The 21,524-nt window shown below is 40.1% G+C and overlaps 1 protein-coding gene across 12 annotated transcripts in view; it reads left to right on the top strand.

The window, feature by feature from the left end:
• LRP1B (LDL receptor related protein 1B) overlaps positions 1 to 21,524 on the top strand; it is a 1,327,274-nt gene that overhangs the window by 1,183,747 nt on the left and 122,003 nt on the right. For 11 of the 12 annotated variants that reach the window (XM_073305381.1, XM_073305383.1, XM_073305382.1 and 8 more), the window contains 2 exons: positions 12,972 to 13,091; positions 15,312 to 15,553. In XM_073305381.1, coding sequence (XP_073161482.1) covers positions 12,972 to 13,091; positions 15,312 to 15,553 — 362 coding nt within the window. Of the gene's footprint in view, positions 1 to 12,971; positions 13,092 to 15,311; positions 15,554 to 21,524 lie in introns of those variants that run through there. The other variant, XM_073305387.1, reaches the window with a different exon arrangement.

Genomic DNA, 21,524 nt, shown 5'->3' with positions numbered 1-21,524 from the left:
GAATGCTCAATGCCACCTCAGAGCCCTGGCCTACCCCATCTTGTGTCCCATTTCCAGCTATGGCCCTCACTGATGCTTCAGAGGAAAGAGATAAAAATAAACAAAATTTCTGACCCCTGCAGGTGAGCTGATTGAAACCCTGAAGCATAAGACACAAACTGGAAGTGAGCACGGGGCTTCTGAGCCCTGCCTCCTGCCATTACAAACAATCATATCACAAACACTAATAAATTTGTACAGCTAATAAAAATTATGTGTACTTATGGGATGTCATTTTACATCTGAGAGTAACTGGACTGTGAAAGTAATCACACATGATATAATATGGAAAACTACTGCTAGGAATTTGGTTGTTTTTGTTCTGGCTCTAGTTTAGCAATGCAAATTAAAGAATTAACATCACAGGAACTGTCAGAGAATTAGTTTCATTCACTTAGAAGATATAGCATTACTGACATCCTCTTGAGTTTATAGGACTCTTTATTAAAGAATACTGTAAAATGAACTTTTGATACTTCTGAAAAACATGAGATGCTCCATTATGGTTTTTCAGGCACTCCTTCAACAATGCTAAAGTGTGCTCTTCATTGAGGTGGCCTCTGCATATTCATTCTTGGGAGGTTGTGTGCTCCAGTGTCACTGAACTTTAGGAACCTTTTCTGCAAGCAGAACCAACCTTGTGTGGCACTGCACATTCATAGCTGAGGTTATAAAAGGACCCAATCACCTCAGTGTAGAGCCAACTACCTCAGTTCTTGCCATTATGTAGCCAGATCATAGAATCATAGAATCATAGAATATCAGGGTTGGAAGGGACCCCAGAAGGTCATCTAGTCCAACCCCCTGCTCAAAGCAGGACCAATTCCCAGTTAAATCATCCCAGCCAGGGCTTTGTCAAGCCTGACCTTAAAAACCTCTAAGGAAGGAGATTCTACCACCTCCCTAGGTAACTCATTCCAGTGTTTCACCACCCTCTTAGTGAAAAAGTTTTTCCTAATATCCAATCTAAACCTCCCCCACTGCAACTTGAGACCATTACTCCTCGTTCTGTCATCTGCTACCATTGAGAACAGTCTAGAGCCATCCTCTTTGGAACCCCCTTTCAGGTAGTTGAAAGCAGCTATCAAATCCCCCCTCATTCTTCTCTTCTGCAGGCTAAACAATCCCAGCTCCCTCAGCCTCTCCTCATAACTCATGTGTTCCAGTCCCCTAATCATTTTTGTTGCCCTTCGCTGGACTCTCTCCAATTTATCCACATCCTTCTTGAAGTGTGGGGCCCAAAACTGGACACAGTACTCCAGATGAGGCCTCACCAATGTCGAATAGAGGGGGACGATCACGTCCCTCGATCTGCTCGCTATGCCCCTACTTATACATCCCAAAATGCCATTGGCCTTCTTGGCAACAAGGGCACACTGCTGACTCATATCCAGCTTCTCGTCCACTGTCACCCCTAGGTCCTTTTCCGCAGAACTGCTGCCTAGCCATTCGGTCCCTAGTCTGTAGCTGTGCATTGGGTTCTTCCGTCCTAAGTGCAGGACCCTGCACTTATCCTTATTGAACCTCATCAGATTCCTTTTGGCCCAATCTTCCAATTGGTCTAGGTCCTTCAGTATCCTATCCCTCCCCTGCAGCGTATCTACCACTCCTCCCAGTTTAGTATCATCCGCAAATTTGCTGAGAGTGCAATCCACACCATCCTCCAGATCATTTATGAAGATATTGAATAAAACCGGCCCCAGGACCGACCCTTGGGACACTCCACTTGATACCGGCTGCCAACTAGACATGGAGCCATTGATCACTACCCATTGAGCCCGACAATCTAGCCAGCTTTCTACCCACCTTATAGTGCATTCATCCAGCCCATACTTCCTTAACTTGCTGACAAGAATACTATGGGAGACCGTGTCAAAAACTTTGCTAAAGTCAAGAAACAATACATCCACTGCTTTCTCTTCATCCACAGAACCAGTAATCTCATCATAAAAGGCGATTAGATTAGTCAGGCATGACCTTCCCTTGGTGAATCCATGCTGGCTGTTCCTGATCACTTTCCTCTCATGCAAGTGCTTCAGGATTGATTCTTTGAGGACCTGCTCCATGATTTTTCCAGGGACTGAGGTGAGGCTGACTGGCCTGTAGTTCCCAGGATCTTCCTTCTTCCCTTTTTTAAAGATTGGCACTACATTAGCCTTTTTCCAGTCATCCGGGACTTCCCCGGTTCGCCACGAGTTTTCAAAGATAATGGCCAGTGGCTCTGCAATCACAGCCGCCAATTCCTTCAGCACTCTCGGATGCAACTCGTCCGGCCCCATGGACTTGTGCACGTCCAGCTTTTCTAAATAGTCCCTAACCACCTCTATCTCCACAGAGGGCTGGCCATCTCTTCCCCATTTTGTGATGCCCAGCGCAGCAGTCTGGGAGCTGACCTTGTTAGTGAAAACAGAGGCAAAAAAAGCATTGAGTACATTAGCTTTTTCCACATCCTCTGTCACTAGGTTGCCTCTCTCATTCAGTAAGGGGCCCACACATTCCTTGGCTTTCTTCTTGTTGCCAACATACCTGAAGAAACCCTTCTTGTTACTCTTGACATCTCTGGCTAGCTGCAGCTCCAGGTGCGATTTGGCCCTCCTGATAACATTCCTACATGCCCGAGCAATATTTTTATACTCTTCCCTGGTCATATGTCCAACCTTCCACTTCTTGTAAGCTTCTTTTTTATGTTTAAGATCCGCTAGGATTTCACCATTAAGCCAAGCTGGTCGCCTGCCATATTTACTATTCTTTCGACTCATCGGGATGGTTTGACCCTGTAACCTCAACAGGGATTCCTTGAAATACAGCCAGCTCTCCTGGACTCCTTTCCCCTTCAAGTTAGTCCCCCAGGGGATCCTGGCCATCCGTTCCCTGAGGGAGTCGAAGTCTGCTTTCCTGAAGTCCAGGGTCCGTATCCTGCTGCTTACCTTTCTTCCCTGCGTCAGGATCCTGAACTCAACCAACTCATGGTCACTGCCTCCCAGATTCCCATCCACTTTTGCTTCCCCCACTAATTCTACCCGATTTGTGAGCAGCAGGTCAAGAAAAGCGCCCCCCCTAGTTGGCTCCTCTAGCACTTGCGCCAGGAAATTGTCCCCTACGCTTTCCAAAAACTTCCTGGATTGTCTATGCACCGCTGTATTGCTCTCCCAGCAGATATCAGGAAAATTAAAGTCACCCGTGAGAATCAGGGCATGCGATCTAGTAGCTTCCGTGAGCTGCCGGAAGAAAGCCTCATCCACCTCATCCCCCTGGTCCGGTGGTCTATAGCAGACTCCCACCACTACATCACTCTTGTTGCACACACTTCTAAACTTAATCCAGAGACACTCAGGTTTTTCTGCAGTTTCGTACCGGAGCTCTGAGCAGTCATACTGCTCCCTTACATACAGTGCTACTCCCCCACCTTTTCTGCCCTGCCTGTCCTTCCTGAACAGTTTATAACCATCCATGACAGTACTCCAGTCATGTGAGTTATCCCACCAAGTCTCTGTTATTCCGATCACGTCATAGTTCCTTGACATCACCAGGACCTCCAGTTCTCCCTGCTTGTTTCCAAGGCTTTGTGCATTTGTATATAAGCACTTGAGATAACCTGTTGATCGCCCCTCATTCCCAGTATGAGGCAGGAGCCCTCCCCTCACAGACATTCCTGCCTGTGCTTCCTCCCGGTATCCCGCTTTCCCACTTACCTCAGGGCTTTGGTCTCCTTCCCCCGGTGAACCTAGTTTAAAGCCCTCCTCACTAGGTTAGCCAGCCTGCTGGCAAAGATGCTCTTCCCTCTCTTCGTAAGATGGAGCCCGTTTCTGCCCAGCACTCCTCCTTCATGGAACACCATCCCATGGTCAAAGAAACCAAAGCCTTCTCTCCGACACCACCTGCGTAGCCATTCGTTGACTTCCACGATTCGACGCTCCCTACCTAGGCCTTTTCCTTCCACGGGGAGGATGGACGAGAACACCACTTGCGCCTCCAACTCCTTTATCCTTCTTCCTAGAGCCACATAGAACACCACTTGCGCCTCCAACTCCTTTATCCTTCTTCCTAGAGCCACATTGCAGTTCCCAGATGCCAATACAGTGACACTTTCTCTGTCACCAGAGTGCTTTTTTCCAGAAGGATTAATCTAAAATTTATTTAATTTCTGGTGTATTTTAGGTAATTTGCACCATTAGACATTCAGGTTTTTTATTCACGCCTTGGGTCACAGCAGCCTTGGGACAAGGATGGTCACCCCACCAAAAACTCAAATAAGAAAAAAAGGATTCAAGTGCTGCATACTTTGCCCATCCTTGGTCTTGGAGGCAGACACACATAACTGCTTTTCACTCTGCTTGAAGCCCATTCCCTAGATCAGTGTTTCCCAAACTTGGGATGCCGCTTGTTCAGAAAAAGCCCCTGGTGGGCCGGACCAGTTTGTTTACCTGCCGTGTCTCAGGTTCGGCCGATCACGGCTCCCACTGGCCGCGGTTCGCTGTACCCTGCCAATGGGGGCTGCGGGAAGTGACACCGGCCGAGGGGCGTACTGGCCACCTCTTTCCGCATCCCCCATTGGCCGGGCACAGCGAACCACAGCCAGTGGGAGCCGCGATCAGCCGAACCTGCAGATGCGAAACAAACTGGTCCGGCGCGCCAGAGGCTTTCCCTGAACAAGCGGCGTCCCAAGTTTGGGAAACACTGCCCTAGATGGTTTCTTTGTTTATAAGACCTTCATACTTCAACCTTTTATAAAATGCAGAGTCCCCATGCCCTCCGCACAGATGAGGCCTTATGATTGCAGTTCCTGCATCTAACGTTGGATCAGCTGTGAAGTCACAGACTAAGCCAAGTTTGGATTCAAAGTTAGGCATGTCATAGAATCACAGAAGTGTAGGACTGGAATGGACCTCAGTAGATCATCTAGTCCAGTCCTGTGCACTCAAGGTAGGACTACATAATAACTAGACCAGACCTGTTCTTAAAAACCACCAATGAATCACAGAATATCAGGGTTGGAAGGGACCTCAGGAGATCATCTAGTCCAACCCCCTGCTCCAAGCAGGACTAATCCCCAAGTAAATCATCCCAGCCAGGGCTTTGTCAAGCCTGACCTTAAAAACTTCTAAGAAGGAGATTCCACCACCTCCCTAGGTAACGCATTCCAGTGTTTCACCACCCTCCTAGTGAAAAAGTTTTTCCTAATATCCAACCTAAACCTCCCCCACTGCAACTTGAGACCATTACTCCTCGTTATGTCATCTGCTACCACTGAGAACAGTCTAGATCCATCCTCTTTGGAACCCCCTTTCAGTTAGTTGAAAGCAGCTATCAAATCCACCCTCATTCTTCTCTTCCGCAAACTAAACAATCCCAGTTCCCTCAGCCTCTCCTCATAACTCATGTGTTCCAGTCCCCTAATTATTTTTGTTGCCCTCTGCTGGACATTTTCCAATTTTTCCACATCCTTCTTGTAGTGTGGTGCCCAATACTGGACACAATACTCCAGATGAGGCCTCACCAATGTCGAATAGAGGGCAATGATCACGTCCCTCAATCTGCTGGCAATGCCCCTACTTATACATCCCAAAATGCCATTGGACTTCTTGGCAACAAGGGCACACTGTTGACTCATATCCAGCTTTTCATCCACTGTAACCCCTAGGTCCTTTTCCACAGAACTGCTGCCTAGCCATTTGGTCCCTAGTCTGTAGCGGTGCATGGGATTCTTCCATCCTAAGTGCAGGACTCTGCACTTGTCCTTGTTGAACCTCATCAGATTTCTTTTGGCCCAATCCTCCAATTTGTCTAGTCCCTCTGTATCCTATCCCTACCCTCCAGAGTATCTACCTCTCCTCCCAGTTTAGTGTCATCTGCAAACTTGCTGAGGGTGCAATCCACAACATCCTCCAGATCATTTATGAAGATATTGAACAAAACCGGCCCAAGGACCGACTGTTGGGGCACTCCACTTGATGCCGGCTGCCAGCTAGACATGGAGCCATTGATCACTACCCGTTGAGCCCGACAATCTAGCCAGCTTCCTTCCACCTTATAGTCCATTCATCCAGCCCATACTTCTTTAACTTGCTGGCAAGAATACTGTGTCAAAAGCTTTGCTAAAGTCAAGGAACAACACGTCCACTGCTTTCCCCTCATCCACAGAGCCAGTTATCTTGTCATAGAAGGCAATTAGATTAGTCAGGCATGACTTGCCCTTGGTGAATCCATGCTGACTGTTCCTGATCACTTTCCTCTCCTCTAAGTGCTTCAGAATTGATTCCTTGAGGACCTGCTCCATGATTTTTCCAGGGACTGAGGTGAGGCTGACTGGCCTGTAGTTCTCAGGATCCTCCTTCTTCCCTTTTTTAAAGATTACTGAAATTCCACAGCCTCCCTAATCAATATGTTCCAGTGCTTAACTACTCTGAGTTAGGAAGCATTTCCTAATCATAGAGTCATAGAAGATTAGGGTTGGAAGATACCTCAGAAGGTCATTTAGTCCAACCCCCTACTCAAAGCAGGACCAACACCAAGTAAATCATCCCAGCCAGGGCTTTGTCAAGCCAGGCCTTAAAAACCTCTAAAGATGGAGATTCCACCACCACCCAGGGTAACCCATTCCAGTGTGTCATCACCCTCCTAGTGAAATAGTGTTTCCTAATACCCAGTCTAGACCTCCCTCACTGCGACTTGAGACCATTGCTTCTTGTTCTGCTATCTGCCATCACTGAGAACAGCCGAGCTCCATCCATAAAGTCCAACCTAAACCTCCCTTGCTGCAATTCAAGTCCATTGTTTCTTGTCCTATTCTCAGAGGTTAACAAGAACAATTTTTCTCCCTCTTCCTTGTAACAACTTTTTGTGTACTTGAAAAATTGTTATCATGTCCCCTCTCAGACTTCTCTTCTCCAGACTAAACAAACCCAACTTTTTCAGTCTTTCCTCACAGGTCATGTTTTCTAGACCTTTAATCATTTTTGTTGCTCTCTTCTGGACTTTCTCCAATTTGTTCACATCTTTCCTTAAATGTGTCGCCCAGAACTGGAGAGAATACTCTAGTTGAGGCCTAATCAGTGCGGAGTAGAGTGGAAGAATTACTTCTCATATCTCGCTGATAACACTCCTGCTAATATATCCCAAAATGATGTTTGCTTTTTTTGAAACAATGTTATAATGTTGACTCATATTTAGCTTGTGATCAACCATATCCCCATATTTCTTTCTGTAGGCAGTCTTTTCCCATTTTATATGTGTGAAATTGATTTTTCCTTCCTCAGTTGAGTATTTTGCATTTGTTCTTATTGAATTTCACCCTGTTTACTTCAGACCATTTCTCCAGTTTGTCATGGTCATTTTGAATATTAAGCCTCTCCTCCAAAGCCCTGGCCAACCCCTCTGTATTTTGTTTCATCCACAAACTTTATAAGTGTAATCTTTATGCAATTATTTAAATCATTGATGAAGATATTGAACGGAACCGGTCCCAGTACCAATCCCTGAGGGACCTCACTCATTATGCCCTTCCAGTGACTGTAAATCACTGATAACTACTCTGTGGAAATGGTTTTCCAACCAGTTATGCACCCATCTTATAGTAGCTCCATCTTGATTGTATTTCCCTAGTTTGTTTATGAGACAGTCATGTGAGACTGCATCAAAAGCCTTACTAAAGTCAAGATATACCAAATCTACTGTTTCCCCTCATCCACAAGGTTTGTTACCCTATCAAAGAAAGCTATTAGGTTGGTTTGACATGATTTGTTCTTGAAAAAATCCATGCTGACTGTTACTTATCACCTTATTATCTTTTAGATATTGGCAAATTGATTGCTTGGTTATTTGCTCCATTATATTTTTAGGTACTGAAATTAAGTTGACAGCTCTGTAATTCCCTGAATTGTCCTTATTTCCCTTTTTATAGATTGCTACTATATTTGCCCTCTTCCATGAGCTTTTGAAAATAATCGCTAATGGCTCAAATATCTCCTCAGTCAACTCTTTGAGTATTTTAGGATGTATTTAATCAGGTCCAAGTGACTTAAAGACACGTAACTTGTCTAAGTAATTTTTAACTTGTTCTCTCCCTATTTTGGCCTCAGATCCTGCCTTATTTTCACTTGTGTTCACTATATTATCCTTTTTTGGTGAAAACTGATCATGGGCCACCGTGACAACAAAAAGTTGTTGTCAGACAGAATAGGATCTAAGGCTATAGTGTCTATGTTTTCAATGAGCACTAAGGTTTCATAATCATTAAGAAGATTACTCTGAGAAGTGAGTCTTCTAGTGAGAAATGTCTGCAATGTCAAAGCCAAATTTGACTTCTGCATAATCCATCCGTACCTATGAAATCTATTATAAAGGCATACTGGTGTAATATCAGCATAAGAGGTGGCCTCAGCATCACAAAGATTTACTCCATTTTAACATGCTAGGACAGGGACTACCCTGAATGCCTATGAATCTGCTACCTTCTTTCTTGATCAGTGTGGACAACACCTGTCACCCAGGCCCATCATTTGGTCATCCTCTTTGACTCCGGCTTCTTTCTAGGTTCTCACATACAGGGGATATATGTGTTATATATATGTTATGCAGAAAAAAAATCAACTATATATATATAACATATTTATATATAACATACATAACATCTTTAAGATATGCCCTTTCCTATCCATACACATAGAACTATACCTGTCATCCAAGTTCTTGACATCTCATGTCTTGATTACCGTAACATCTTTCTCTCTGGCTTTAACAAATGCAAGCTTACTTCACCTATATCCATTCAGAATGCTGCTGCAAAGGTCATTTTCCTATTGCATCACTTTGACCATATCACTCCACCGGCTCCCTCTTCTCTTTTGCATCAAACATGAGTTGCTTGTTTTCACTTTCAAGACCTTTCACAGTCAGTCCGCATTCTATCTATCATATCTCATTTGCTGTTGAGCTGCCAGTGCTCACCTCTAATCAGCCAATGATGCTAGTCTCCATGGCCCCTTTGTTAAAATTTCAAAATTTTTCTCCCAATCTCCCTCTCATGTTTGGGAGGTGCTCCCCATAAAGCCACCTGATTATCCACGTGCAAATCCTTCCTCAAAACTTTCCTTTGCCATGATGCTTATTAAAAACTTCACTAGGTTTAGGCTGCTGGTGTGCAGAGACCAATGCCTGTCATGCTGACCAATACTGTCTCATTGTTTATATGTACTTCCCTATCTATTTATATCCATGAGTCATCTCTTGTCTTATATTTAGACTGTAAGACCCTCTAGGGTAGAGACTGTCTTCTTGTTCTGTGTTTCTACCACACCTATCACAAGGAGGTTTTAGTCCAGGTCTAGGGCTCTTAGGCACTGTGGTAATAAAAATGATAAATAATAGTAATAATGATATCATCAGTGGGGGGTCCTTTTCAGTACTATCTCTCCTCAAGTGGGTCATCAGTTCCAGGATCCCATTGTAACCATGCCTTAGTGTGTCACAACTGAGGATGCCAAATTCAGGATGAACTGCTGAAAAATAGGGCAAGCACAACTCAAAACTGGTGGTTATTCTTTTATGAGATATACCAAACCAGCCACAAAAGTAAACTCCTGTCTCACCACACTGGCTAACAAGAAAACATAAAGGCAGTTTCCTCAGGCATTCCAGGTCCTACCATCAAAAACAGTGGGTTCAGAGATGAGTGGTTCTTTACAACCAGTCTCATCAAATAATAGGTTCTTCTGATTCCAAAGGACCAGCTCTACACCCAGTCAATATATAGCTTAAATATTACACCAAAATCATGCTGATGCCAATCCTTTAATATCAAAATCTAAAGGTTTATTTATAAAAAGAAAGAAAGAAATGTGAGCGTTAAATTAATCAGTTACATACAGTAATGGCAAAATTCTTGGTTCAGACTTGTAGCAGTGATGGAATAAACTTCTGGCTTAAGTCAAGTCTCTGGAGTACATCCACAGCTTGGATGGGTCATTCAGTCCTTTGGTCAGAGCTTCAGTTTGTAGCAAAGTTCCTCCGGGGTAGGAAGCAGGATTGAAGACATAATGGAGGTGTTTCCAGGGCCTTTCATAGCTTTTGCCATGTGGAGGGCATCCCATTGTTCTTACTGTGGAAAATTACAGCAATAAGATAGAGTTTGGAGTCACATGGGCAAGTCACATATTCATGCCCAATTTCCCTCAGTCATTGCAAGAAGCAATTACCTACACTCTGGACAGCACATTTACATGACAGTCCACTCAGTGTAGATGGGCATCTCCCATGGTCCACTGTCAGTCAAGTGTTTCTTGATGGGCCACTTAATTTGAACAGTTCCTCCAAGATGTGCTGGCTAGCTACTTTGTGGGCATTACCCCAGGAGCAAACATTTGAAATCCAAGTATAGAGCCATTACTCATAATTTCAAATACAAAAATGATACATACATACAGATTGCATAATCATAACCATCAAATCATAACCTTTTCATAGACACCTCTCTCAACAACCTTTGTACAATATTCGCTGCAAATATATAACAGTGGTTTCAACAATGATCTATATGGTCATATTTTAATTAGATAATGTCACACCCATCCACAACTAAATGCTTATTAGGTACTGGAAGATAAGATCCAGAATTTTCTAACCTATGCCACTCAGGGCTCATTGGTTATTGCAGTGAGGGACAAGAAGAATTGATCCAAATTAGGTCATACGTTCTCATTGGAAAGGATGCCAAAAATATTTGACTCCTTGGGACCAAGAGGGCATTTGTGTGGCTGCAACAGACATTACTTTCCAAAAAGTCTAGGAAACATGGCTTACAAGGGTATACAGTCTATACTTAGGCAGCTCTCTAAGAATTAAATGTATTATGGTAAATAATCATTTGTCTGGGTATTTAAAACCAATGAAGGAATCTAAAATTTTCTTTATCAATTTACTTAGTGAGCTAATGCCTCTATATAAAGAAAGTTCATCAGGGTGCAAGACTAATGCCAACACATGCAACAAAAACTAAAGCAGAGAAAGCTTATATTACATTTCTTTCATCAAGGCATGTACAAATTCATGTGTATAAATCTGCGTTTTCTGGCACTTGTGTGTCTGATGGGAAAAAGATTAAATTTGTAATATGGAGTATGAATTCTGATGATGAGTCATCAGAATTCATACTCATATTACAAACTTTAATCCTTTTCCCATCAGACACACAAGTGCCAGACAACACAGATTTATACATGTGAGTTTGCACATGCCTTGATGAAAGAAGTGTAATATAAGCTTTCTCTGCCTTAGTTTTTCTTCATCTTTAATTATTTGTTTAGAGGTAATACCTTTCATTGGACTAACTAGAAAAAAAACCCATTGTACAGACAAGTCGTTCAGGCATAAAAATCCCTTTCGTCTCGTCTTAAAATTCCTTCATTCTGTACCACTCTTAACTAAGCAGCCTCATTGTTGTCTCATTCACTTCCAAGAACAGGAATTGAGGAATGCAGAAAGGGTAAATTTGATTCTCCCCTTCTTCCCACCTCTTCATTAACTCACTCTTCCCAGTCAATTCTGTTCTATTAGTTAAATTCATCAGTAGATGTTGCATACAACCAGTTTGTTTTTTGTTTATTTGTTTTTATTTTATCTGTCAGGCTTCTATCAGACTAAGATTGCCACTATTATTTCTTAGGTTGTTCAAAATGAAAGATCACTGGCATGTGGAAACTTCATCCATCCTGACTAAGTTAGCTTTGAAAAAAAGGAGCATTTTCTCAATGAGATGCATAGAGAAATTAGTTGCATAATTGTAATTAACATACAGTTCAATACCATTTAATTTTTGTGTATGGTTTTATGTACATGTCAAAAACACTTTACAGAAATAGCACATTATCCTAGAGGAAATAATGTTGAGATTTCCAGAAAAATGAGGGAGCAGGAAAAAATGTTAATGGAGTGAAAGAGTTGAGATAAATGTGACTTTTCACAAGAATGAGGACCTCAGTCATAGCTACCAGCTAAACGAATCAAGATAAGAAGATGGGCAAGATACAGAGGGATTTAGATTTGTGTGTAATTTGCCTGAAGGTATTAAAGCAAGATTAAAGCAAGCAATGAAATGTCAGAGGACCAAAGTCAGAAGTTTAAATGATTCCATAATGGAAGATGTAAACAGATGATTTTAAGCTTCCAACAGGAATTTCAATAGATCCATTAAAGCGGTGGAATTTAAACTACTAAATGAAGGTACTGGTGATCAGATTGTTTTGTGACAAGCTGAAGAAGAATAGCAATCTATAACCTTGAAAGCTGTACTGAGATCAGATATAATAAGGGAGAGGAGTGAGTTATTAAATACCTTGAGAAGGGTGCCCTCTGCAATGTAAAGGGTGCCCAGCTAGTTTGAGAGCAGTCAAGATTGTTGTGCTGCAAGTGTTACTCAGAAAAGTGAGAGAAGATCCACTTTCTCCATATCCTTTCTCAGGGGCAGATTGTGAACTGTCGTGAATTGATGAGCAGTTACTTGCACAAGTATTTTGATTTACTTCAGTGGGACTACTCACAAATGTGACTAAGAGCTTTTCAACCTAACCTTACCTTAAGTAAAGGGGAGTAGGCAAGTAAGAAACGGTGAAGTGTAGGTTTTCTATGAGATGGTGATAATGACAGTTTTGAGCATGCCATAGAGAGATCCCTTGGAGATGTCGATAATACTCTGACTTTTTAATCTTCACAATTGATTACAAATGTTTATTAATGATAACGGAGAGATATTAGAGATGAGTAGGAAGGAAGGAGACGAAATAAGACTGGAGGAGAGTCTGGTGAGGAAGTGTTTTGTTCACAGCTGGAATGAGGGAATGAAGTCCTTGGAAGTTCATGTTCAGATGAATGCTAGAACAGTGGACTGATCATTTTAATCCAAGTATGTATTATCTTATGATGAGTGCTTTTCCCCCTAGATATCAATGAATGCATGATATTTGGCACCTGTTCACATCAATGTACTAATGTTAAAGGATCATACAAATGTATATGTGAGAGAAATTATAAGGAAAAGAATAACAGCTGCATAGCAAAAGGTAAGGCTACAAAAATTATACTAATTAATAATAATCAGTTAATTGCTTACATCATTATTTACATATTTAATGGCTACTACTGTATTTTGACTTTATAATTCATGTTAAGAAAAATGAGTCAAATAGTTCAAACAATGTAGATTTACTTGTGATCATCAAGAAAGCAGTCTTTCCAAGTATACATAAGCAAATTGTCTCTTTGCCTGCATGTGTTTTACATTTCTACCACTACAATTTCTCCTGTTTAAATATGTCTTCCATAAAGGTTAAGACACATAATATTAATATTAAAACACAAATGACTGAAAAGTCAGATAAAGATTTTATTAAATAATGTAGGTATTTTGTTGAAGTTTTAGAAGCCTGAGAGCAGAATCAGATTTTTTTCATGGAAACGTTTTCTAATGTTTGGAGCAAATGACTGGGTATTTGGAGGCTTTCCCACTGGTTTGCTGAGCAATCTTGGACAAATCACCTAGGCCCCAGAACTACAGGTATTTAGGCACCTAATTCACATAGGCACTTTTGAAAATCCCGCTAGGCACCCATATGCATCTTTAGGTGCCCAGGTACTTTTTGAAATCTGACCTTAATCTCTCTGTGCCTTAGTATGCCGAACTGGAAGTGGAACAATAATATTTACCCACTGTGGCATAATGCTTTGAAGTAATATATAAATGCAAAGTGAATACATATGCATATATTATTATTGTTGGCAAAATGCTAGTGGCTAATGGACTGTGTTAAGGAGTTTTATGCTCCTCCACATTATATAACATTTAGGGGGTCAATTTTCATTGACTTAAAAGAAAAACAAGCAATAATCCACTGCCGGAATGAAATAATTTAAATTTCTATTCTCTATTAAAATGTCATTTTTCAATTGTTGGATATATGAAAGTATGTCCACAGTACTTCCATAGTAGTTCCTAACAATCCTACAGTGGAGGTGAGGTTATAGTGTATTGTGGGTGGCAACAGTCAACACCATATGAACACTGAATGCCCCATTTCTCCTCACGGTGACCTGTCACAGAAGGATGACTTTCCTGAGTCAATATTAATTTGCTCTACAGGTAAAAAGAACTCTATCAGGGTTCATAATCTCCACTGAGGAACCAATAAGATCAAGATAAAGGATCTTGAGCACACCCTGCTGCTGCTGATGGGCAGCTACTTGTAATCAAGGGTGACACAGAAGAATTTAACATTAGGCTTATAATTTAATAATTACCTTTATCTATTGATCCTTAGTCTTCATACAAGTTTTTGGTCACACTCATTACCCTGTCTGTCAATGCACCATTCTGACGGATTGCACATAACTGCATGGCCACTATTTCTGTTACTATTTCCTATGACATTAGCAATAGTGGGGGAGCAAATGGCCTTGAATATCTTATATCCATAAGGCATGAAATCTTGGATGGTAGTTACTGTAAATCATGTATTGTGGACAAATATGATTTAAATTTTAAAATAAAGCAACGACCATTAGTGTGCTATTTATATATCCAATAATTATATATTTTTCTCAAACTTCACTTATAGATTTCAGAGAATACTATTATATAGATAATTAATGGTACCTGGGCATTTCAGATAGGTAATAACTGAGGTATCTCAGAGACCGCTATGAGTAAATGCTGAATTTAATGTTGAATATAGTTCATAACACTGCTCCGTTTGTGTTCCTGTTGAAGTCAGTTTCAAAACTCTGTTAACTTCAATGGAAACAGGATCGTTACCCTTTCTTAATTTGTAGAGCAAGTTCAAATAATGCATATGAAATCTTGGCATGTAAAAATTGCCTTTAATGTATGTATGTTCATTTAAGAAATTTTAAAAGTACATAATGAATATGAAAATGGGATATATGAAGTAGTGAGTATTAAAATTATATTTTTATGTTTGCACAAACTCCCCTACCATTTATATGTTGCTCATGTTTTTAATCAATAAACTCCTTGAGGCAAGGACTGTGTATTGGCATCATCTAGCACACTGCAGACACTAACAGAGTATTACTACTTCTACTACTTCTAATAGTGTGATAGTGTTTATAAGGCTGGGCAAACGCAAATCAAGTTCCCTTGTTAACATTAAGAAATTATACCAAATAAACAAAAAAAATCGATACAAATGAAAAAATATTGATATTTTTACTAGGCGTTAGTTGAAATTCACTTTATTTTTGTATTTCATTATAATAATCCCCAGGCTCTGAAGATCAAGTTCTCTACATTGCTAATGACACTGATATCCTGGGTTTTATATATCCATTCAACTACAGTGATGTTCATCAACAAATTTCACATGTTGAACATAATTCAAGGATAACTGGGATGGATGTATATTATCAAGGTGATATGATTATTTGGAGTACTCAGTTTAATCCAGGAGGTATTTTCTACAGAAAGCTCCATGGCAGAGAAAGAAGACAAAGTAATAGTGGTTTGATCGTAAGTAAACCAACCTGAAAATTGCAAGATACAAATCTTTGCTTATTTACTTATTTCTCCTTTCCAATGATATATATCCATTTTGTCTAGGTTGGTGAAAATATTAAATTTATGCAGATGCATATGATATATGAAATAAGTTTTACTTGATCAGGGCTTTATTTGAATAATATGTGCTTCAAAATAAATCACTAGTACCTTCCTTACTTATAAACTCTACGGGACAGAAACATTCTGGAGAGGGCTTTGAAGGGTTTTCTGGAGCCCCTGGCTATAATTCTGCCATGAAAATGAAGGTTGTTATGCTTTACTTGTCTGTGATTGCGATCACCCCCTCTCTGGGTACCACTTAGTTAGATGATTTATCTTGTAGATGATAAAAGTACTTGCAGAGCAAAATTGAAGTAAAGTGCATTTAATATTAGCTTGCCAAGTGGTAGTACGTCCTCCCTTAATTATAGTTATGAAAATCAATTTCATTTAAACAGGAAAACAAATAAATTGCTTCTCCCCTCTCCTATACCTTTTCTCTGCAAACACGTATATTCCCCGGTACATGAAGCTTATTACTGACTAATGGAGATAATTTTTGTTAAACTATTGGCAGCACATCGCTAATACAGGCAGTTGAGATGTGATGTAGCTGTAACTTAATAGGTGAGTGTGTGCGTGTGAGTGAGTGAGAGAGCTTTCAGTGGACTGAAGGACGGAGACCTTGACATAGTAAGCATTATTGAAAAAATATAAAATGACAAAAAATGGAGGAATGTTATAAACTGGTGTACTTCCAACAATTCTGAAGGAATTTAAGAGCTGCTAACAAATAACAGGCAACCTCTCGTTAAAATCAGTTACTGTACCTGAGAACTGGAAGATAACACGTGTACTTACTGCAAGCCAGATCGTCAGCTGCTGTTAATCACCATAATTCAACCTTTAATAAAGACCTAAGGGGCAATCCAGGAATGCTGACAGAAACAATCGTTAAAAATGAGGGAGAAACCACCACTTCTTTGTGAAGGAAAACTATAGAAATCTAATCTCTTAGAATTCTTTGATCATGTAAATAAAGTTGTAGATAAAGGAGAACCACGTGACATAATTTATTTAGACTTTCAAAAAGCCTTTGACAAAGCCCCACACAACAGGTTATTAAGGAAACTAAGTGATAGGAGAGGTAAAGTTCTGTCATGGATTATAAACTGGCTAAAACACAGAAAATAAACAGTCAGAATAAATTGTCAGTTTCCTTGTGCATCTTTAAATTGCTCACCATTTAAACTTGCTAATAGGACCTTATTGAGTTGATAAAGTGTTTTACTATCACCTCTTTTAGAGCCACTCCAGATTCTTTGATCCATGTATTTCCTCTTGTCTCTTCTCAGGCTATTTTTCACTGCTTTTTCCTTTTTTAATACAGATTTTTTTTAACTGGTTCTTTTTCTGGGGGTGTTTTTGAGTAGCTAATGTTTGCTTTGGTTTGTTTCCTTCTTTCACACAATTCCACCTATCCTCACTTATCCAGATTTTAGGTGTGCTTATTTAGAAACCAATTAATGTTTCGGCATCTGTGATACTGTCATGGAGCTAGGATATGTCAATGTTATCTTGTAGCACCTAAAATCTGTTCTTCAGTTTAGTTTGAAATTGCTGTTGTAATATCTTGTCTATTAGCCATTGGCTGTCAATTTTCTTCATCTAGTCTGAAATGCTATATATCACAGGCCAATAGCACAATCCAGCCACCCCAACACTAACCCAACAAACAGAATTAAACCAAAGTATTACCATCCTCTGGAGACTAAACTATTCTGTGCACAGGCAGAAAACAGCAGGGACCGAGGTATCATCTCCAACCTTGGCACTGAAGTCCCCCATTACTAAAAAGATGTCATGCTTGGGAATATGGTCAGTCAGAGTTTGTAAGCAATAGAAAAATTGATCTTTGATCTCATCGTCTCATTGTCATTTTCATGTATGGTATTTGAAACCTATCTTGGAGCAATTGTCTGTTAATTAACTTCTAGTGTATAAACTGTTTTTTCTATTTGGAAGTCTTAATTAATGATACTTTCTCTGAGTGCTAATCATTTTGTTTCTCTGAATATATTCTGACCGTTTCATTTTTGAATCACTTTTTATCAGCTCCTGGCCATCGATATTCACTTATTCCAAGGATTTCACGATTCTATTCATCCAGTTCTTTCAGCATCTGCACCGCTCTTGTTGTTGCAGCCATTGTTCTAATGTCCCATACATTCATAGTTTGTTTTTACCATTAATAAAGAATTTCTCAGAGACATGGTTTTCACTAAAACCCATTGTTTCTGCTGAGACTGAATCCATTTCGCATGCTGCTTGCCAGAATGGCTGCTTTGTTGCTTTTCTATAGCTTCACTTCCCTGTGAGGATAGCTTGTTGGCTTTTACGCTCAGTCTCCAACCTGGAGGACCAGAGGAATGCTTTTCATATTGTCCAGAACCTTTGACTTATCCAGCTTGGGTAACCTAACTAGGAGTTAAAATTCCCACTGACATAGCTCTCAGAGTCAATGAAGCACACAAGCTTTTGCACCACATCAAGGTGCAGACCCATGTAAGGGATGAATGGTTTGAAAAAGACAAATTTGACACCATTCTTTAATGAAGAATAAGGGGACGATCAGTGCAATGGAAAGGCAACAAATTTAAAACCGATAGCAACAGATGGTCCAATTGTCTGATCTGGTTTGGTTGTTCCTATATCACAAGTATTAAGGACTCTGTTATATTGGAATCCTGTTGCAAGACTAAGTGGATCCTTCTTATAACTTCCCTTCTAAAAGGAAGGAAGGACCCTATAATATACCCATGGGATATGATTTTTATGTATTTAAAAATGAAAAGAGTACATATTCAGGATTTCATATTTATTCCTTTCTTAATTTATATCATTATATTGCTAACTGCCTAACTGGTGTTCTCAGGCAAAAAAAATAGCTTAATATTTGTAAACAGACCTAAATGTCACTTCATCCACCTCTGCAGAAATGCTGAGTTTTTTCTTAATGTATTTCAAATAGTTTTTAGTGGAAAGTAAAATTAATATTGATTGGATATTTTACCCCCCCCCTCAAAAAAAGGAGCTTGGAACTGCATTAAGGACATTACCACCACTTCCGCTGAGGGTAATAATGTGACCTTTGTGCCTGTGTTTATGTAAGTGTTTCAAAATTAGATAATTGATTACATATTAAATATTATTTATTTTATTCTTTTAATTAGTATTAATTCCTGACACTTGTGTTCACATGATAGCTATGGACAACCTGAACATGGACTCCATAGTACCATATTCTCCTCTATACTATAAAATCTCTACTAGCTGTCATTTAACTCTTACCAATCTGCAGGCTCCTCTAAGTATCCTTCCTCCAATTTCATTTCCCTGGCAAATGAATGTTTTTTCTCTTCTTACCTTCTGAGAGGGGAAGCCAAGTTGAGTTTATCTTGGCTGTCCATGAGGATAGTGAAGTGAAGGAGAGGTGGACAGATCCAGCTCTGCTATATGCTATGCCCCTCCTAAAAATTCAGGGAAGTTCCTCCACTGACTTTCTGGAGGTCAGGATCGCCATGGAAACTTGGGAGGCTAAGCTCAGTAGGTACATTCTATGCAAAAGTGGCAGATATCTATGCCTAATTAATACTACTAAAAACAGCTCTTCAGTCTCTCAAAAAGGTTTTTATTTGGACAGCATGGGGGAAGAGATTGGGTGTGTGATTTGGTGAATACTGGTAGGGTAGGAGCCCCACTATCTGTATCTGTGCTTAAAACTAAATAGACTCACCTCAACCTTGCTGTTATTTTCTATTTGCTGCAGCATTTCTCTTATCCTTCCCTCTGCTTGCCTTACGTGGTATACTGAAAGCCACTAGTCAAGATGTATCTTCCCAAACTGCGCTCGTCATTCAAAGATTTTTTTTTTCAAATCAGTCTGTGAATCCCTAAAGAGACTATAGGACCATAGACATCTCTGATAGACCTCTGTTATGTTTGTGAAGTACTCATCTCCCCCTGCTCTAACACATAACTGATCAGCAGGTTAATTAGTTTTCCAAGCAATCAATATCACTTTAATGCTGGTGCGTAAATTTGGTATTTGAAAGTCTGACAATTCCTTAATTGTAACTCAGGTTTTTGAAGTGATAAACTGCCAAAGGTTAAATCGTATCTTTTAGTCTAGATTGAGCAGTATCTTTGATCTGTAAATCGGGGCAGTAAACTTGCACAAACCTCACCTGTGTTTGTAGGTAATTACATTAATACAAAAATCCCTCAGATGAAATTACACTGACGGATTAGCTTTCCACAGATAGCTGCAGATTTCTATAACTCTATGAAACAAGTTAAAGTTTGATTCAAATAGATGAACTAGAAGAATTCAGAGTAGAAGTCAACTCTTTGGAGCTTAGTGACAGAAACAAAAGATGCATGCATTTTGATCATGTGAAAACTATATAATTAAATTTGGTGATAAGGGATGAAGCTAATAACTGACATCCTTTGAAACTGAATACATCAATTAATTGGGACAAATTTTTCAAGAGAGAGTTGTTGTGACTCAAATTCAGATACTGTTTTTGGTGAAAGAGCATAGAAAGAAAACTGGCAATTAGAAGAATTGTAGCCTTATAAGAACAGAAATAAAGTTTCTGTGAAGAGTTCTGTATATTAGCCTGTAATACAGTAGTAACTGGCCCTATACAAAACAGTTGCTAGACTATTTTTCTAAATGTATCTTTGTAAAGTTAGATTATTACTTATGGGTTTGTTATTTATGGAACATAAAATCATTTTTAATAATTTAGTAATTCTGCAGGCAAGATTAAATAAGTTGTGAATGCTGTGTTAATGCACATTAAAAATCAATAGTGCAGGCAAATTGCTATTTAACTAGTGTTGCAAATCCATACTTTTAAATGTAAACTCCACGTCTTCACAAGAGCAACTGTTGGGACTGTACGCGTGTGTGCACCATCATGGTATCAGATGTCAGGCCCAAATGAATATGAAGAGCTACCACTCAGTTCCTTCCAGCTGTCGGACAACCTAGTCAGACCTCTCTAGAATTCCTCTGCTTTGTCCTTTCATCTGCATAGTTTGTCTTATCCTTAGTGGCCATGGTGGACTAACATACATTGTACCGTCTATACACTGGTGATTCTTATCTGCTGAGGAGATTCTGTCTTTGTGCAACTTTAACCCAGATGACTGTGTGAGAATGAGACCCCGAATACTGGTAATTCCTGTTAGAAGGAGCCCTTAGCTTAGTGCAAGGTGACTGTTAATTAGCACCAGGCCCTTCTTCCTTGCTTACGGGCAAGTCAGTGTTGGAATCCCAAAAGGCTTCAGATCCCAAAAGGCAGAAAGGGTCCAGTTGATCCAACTAGTATCATCTGTCGCCCCTTTGGATCCAAGTCAGTAGTCAGTATCATCTGATGGTTGCTTAATAGACTGTGTTAAAGGAGCTGAAGGGTTGTTTGTTGCATGATAACTGAAGGCTCCAACATTTCAGAACTATTCTTGCCTGATCTATATATAATATGGCATTCTCTCAGTTTGGGGAATAAAATATTGCTCTATAATCAATAACCATACTGTGATGGTTTCTAAACCCTATGTTGTTACTGTGAAATTTTGAAAATCTTCAGTACATAAGAACATACAAACAGCCATACTGTGTCAGACCAGTGGTCCATCCAGCCCAGTACCCTGTCTTATGACAGTAGCTAATGCTATGCTTCAAAGGGAATGAGCAGAACAGGTAATCATCAAGTAATCCATCCCCTGTTGCCCATTCCCAGCTTCTGGCAAACAGAGGTTAGGGTCACTTCAGAGCACAGTTTTACATCCCTGCCCATCCTGACTAATAGCCATTGATGGACCTATCTTCCATGAACTTATCTAGTTCATTTTTGAATCCCCTGATAGT

The sequence above is a fragment of the Lepidochelys kempii genome, chromosome 11 (assembly GCF_965140265.1).
Source record: "Lepidochelys kempii isolate rLepKem1 chromosome 11, rLepKem1.hap2, whole genome shotgun sequence".
Lineage (NCBI taxonomy): Eukaryota > Metazoa > Chordata > Testudines > Cheloniidae > Lepidochelys > Lepidochelys kempii.
This window is presented reverse-complemented; position numbering and strand designations above follow the sequence as displayed.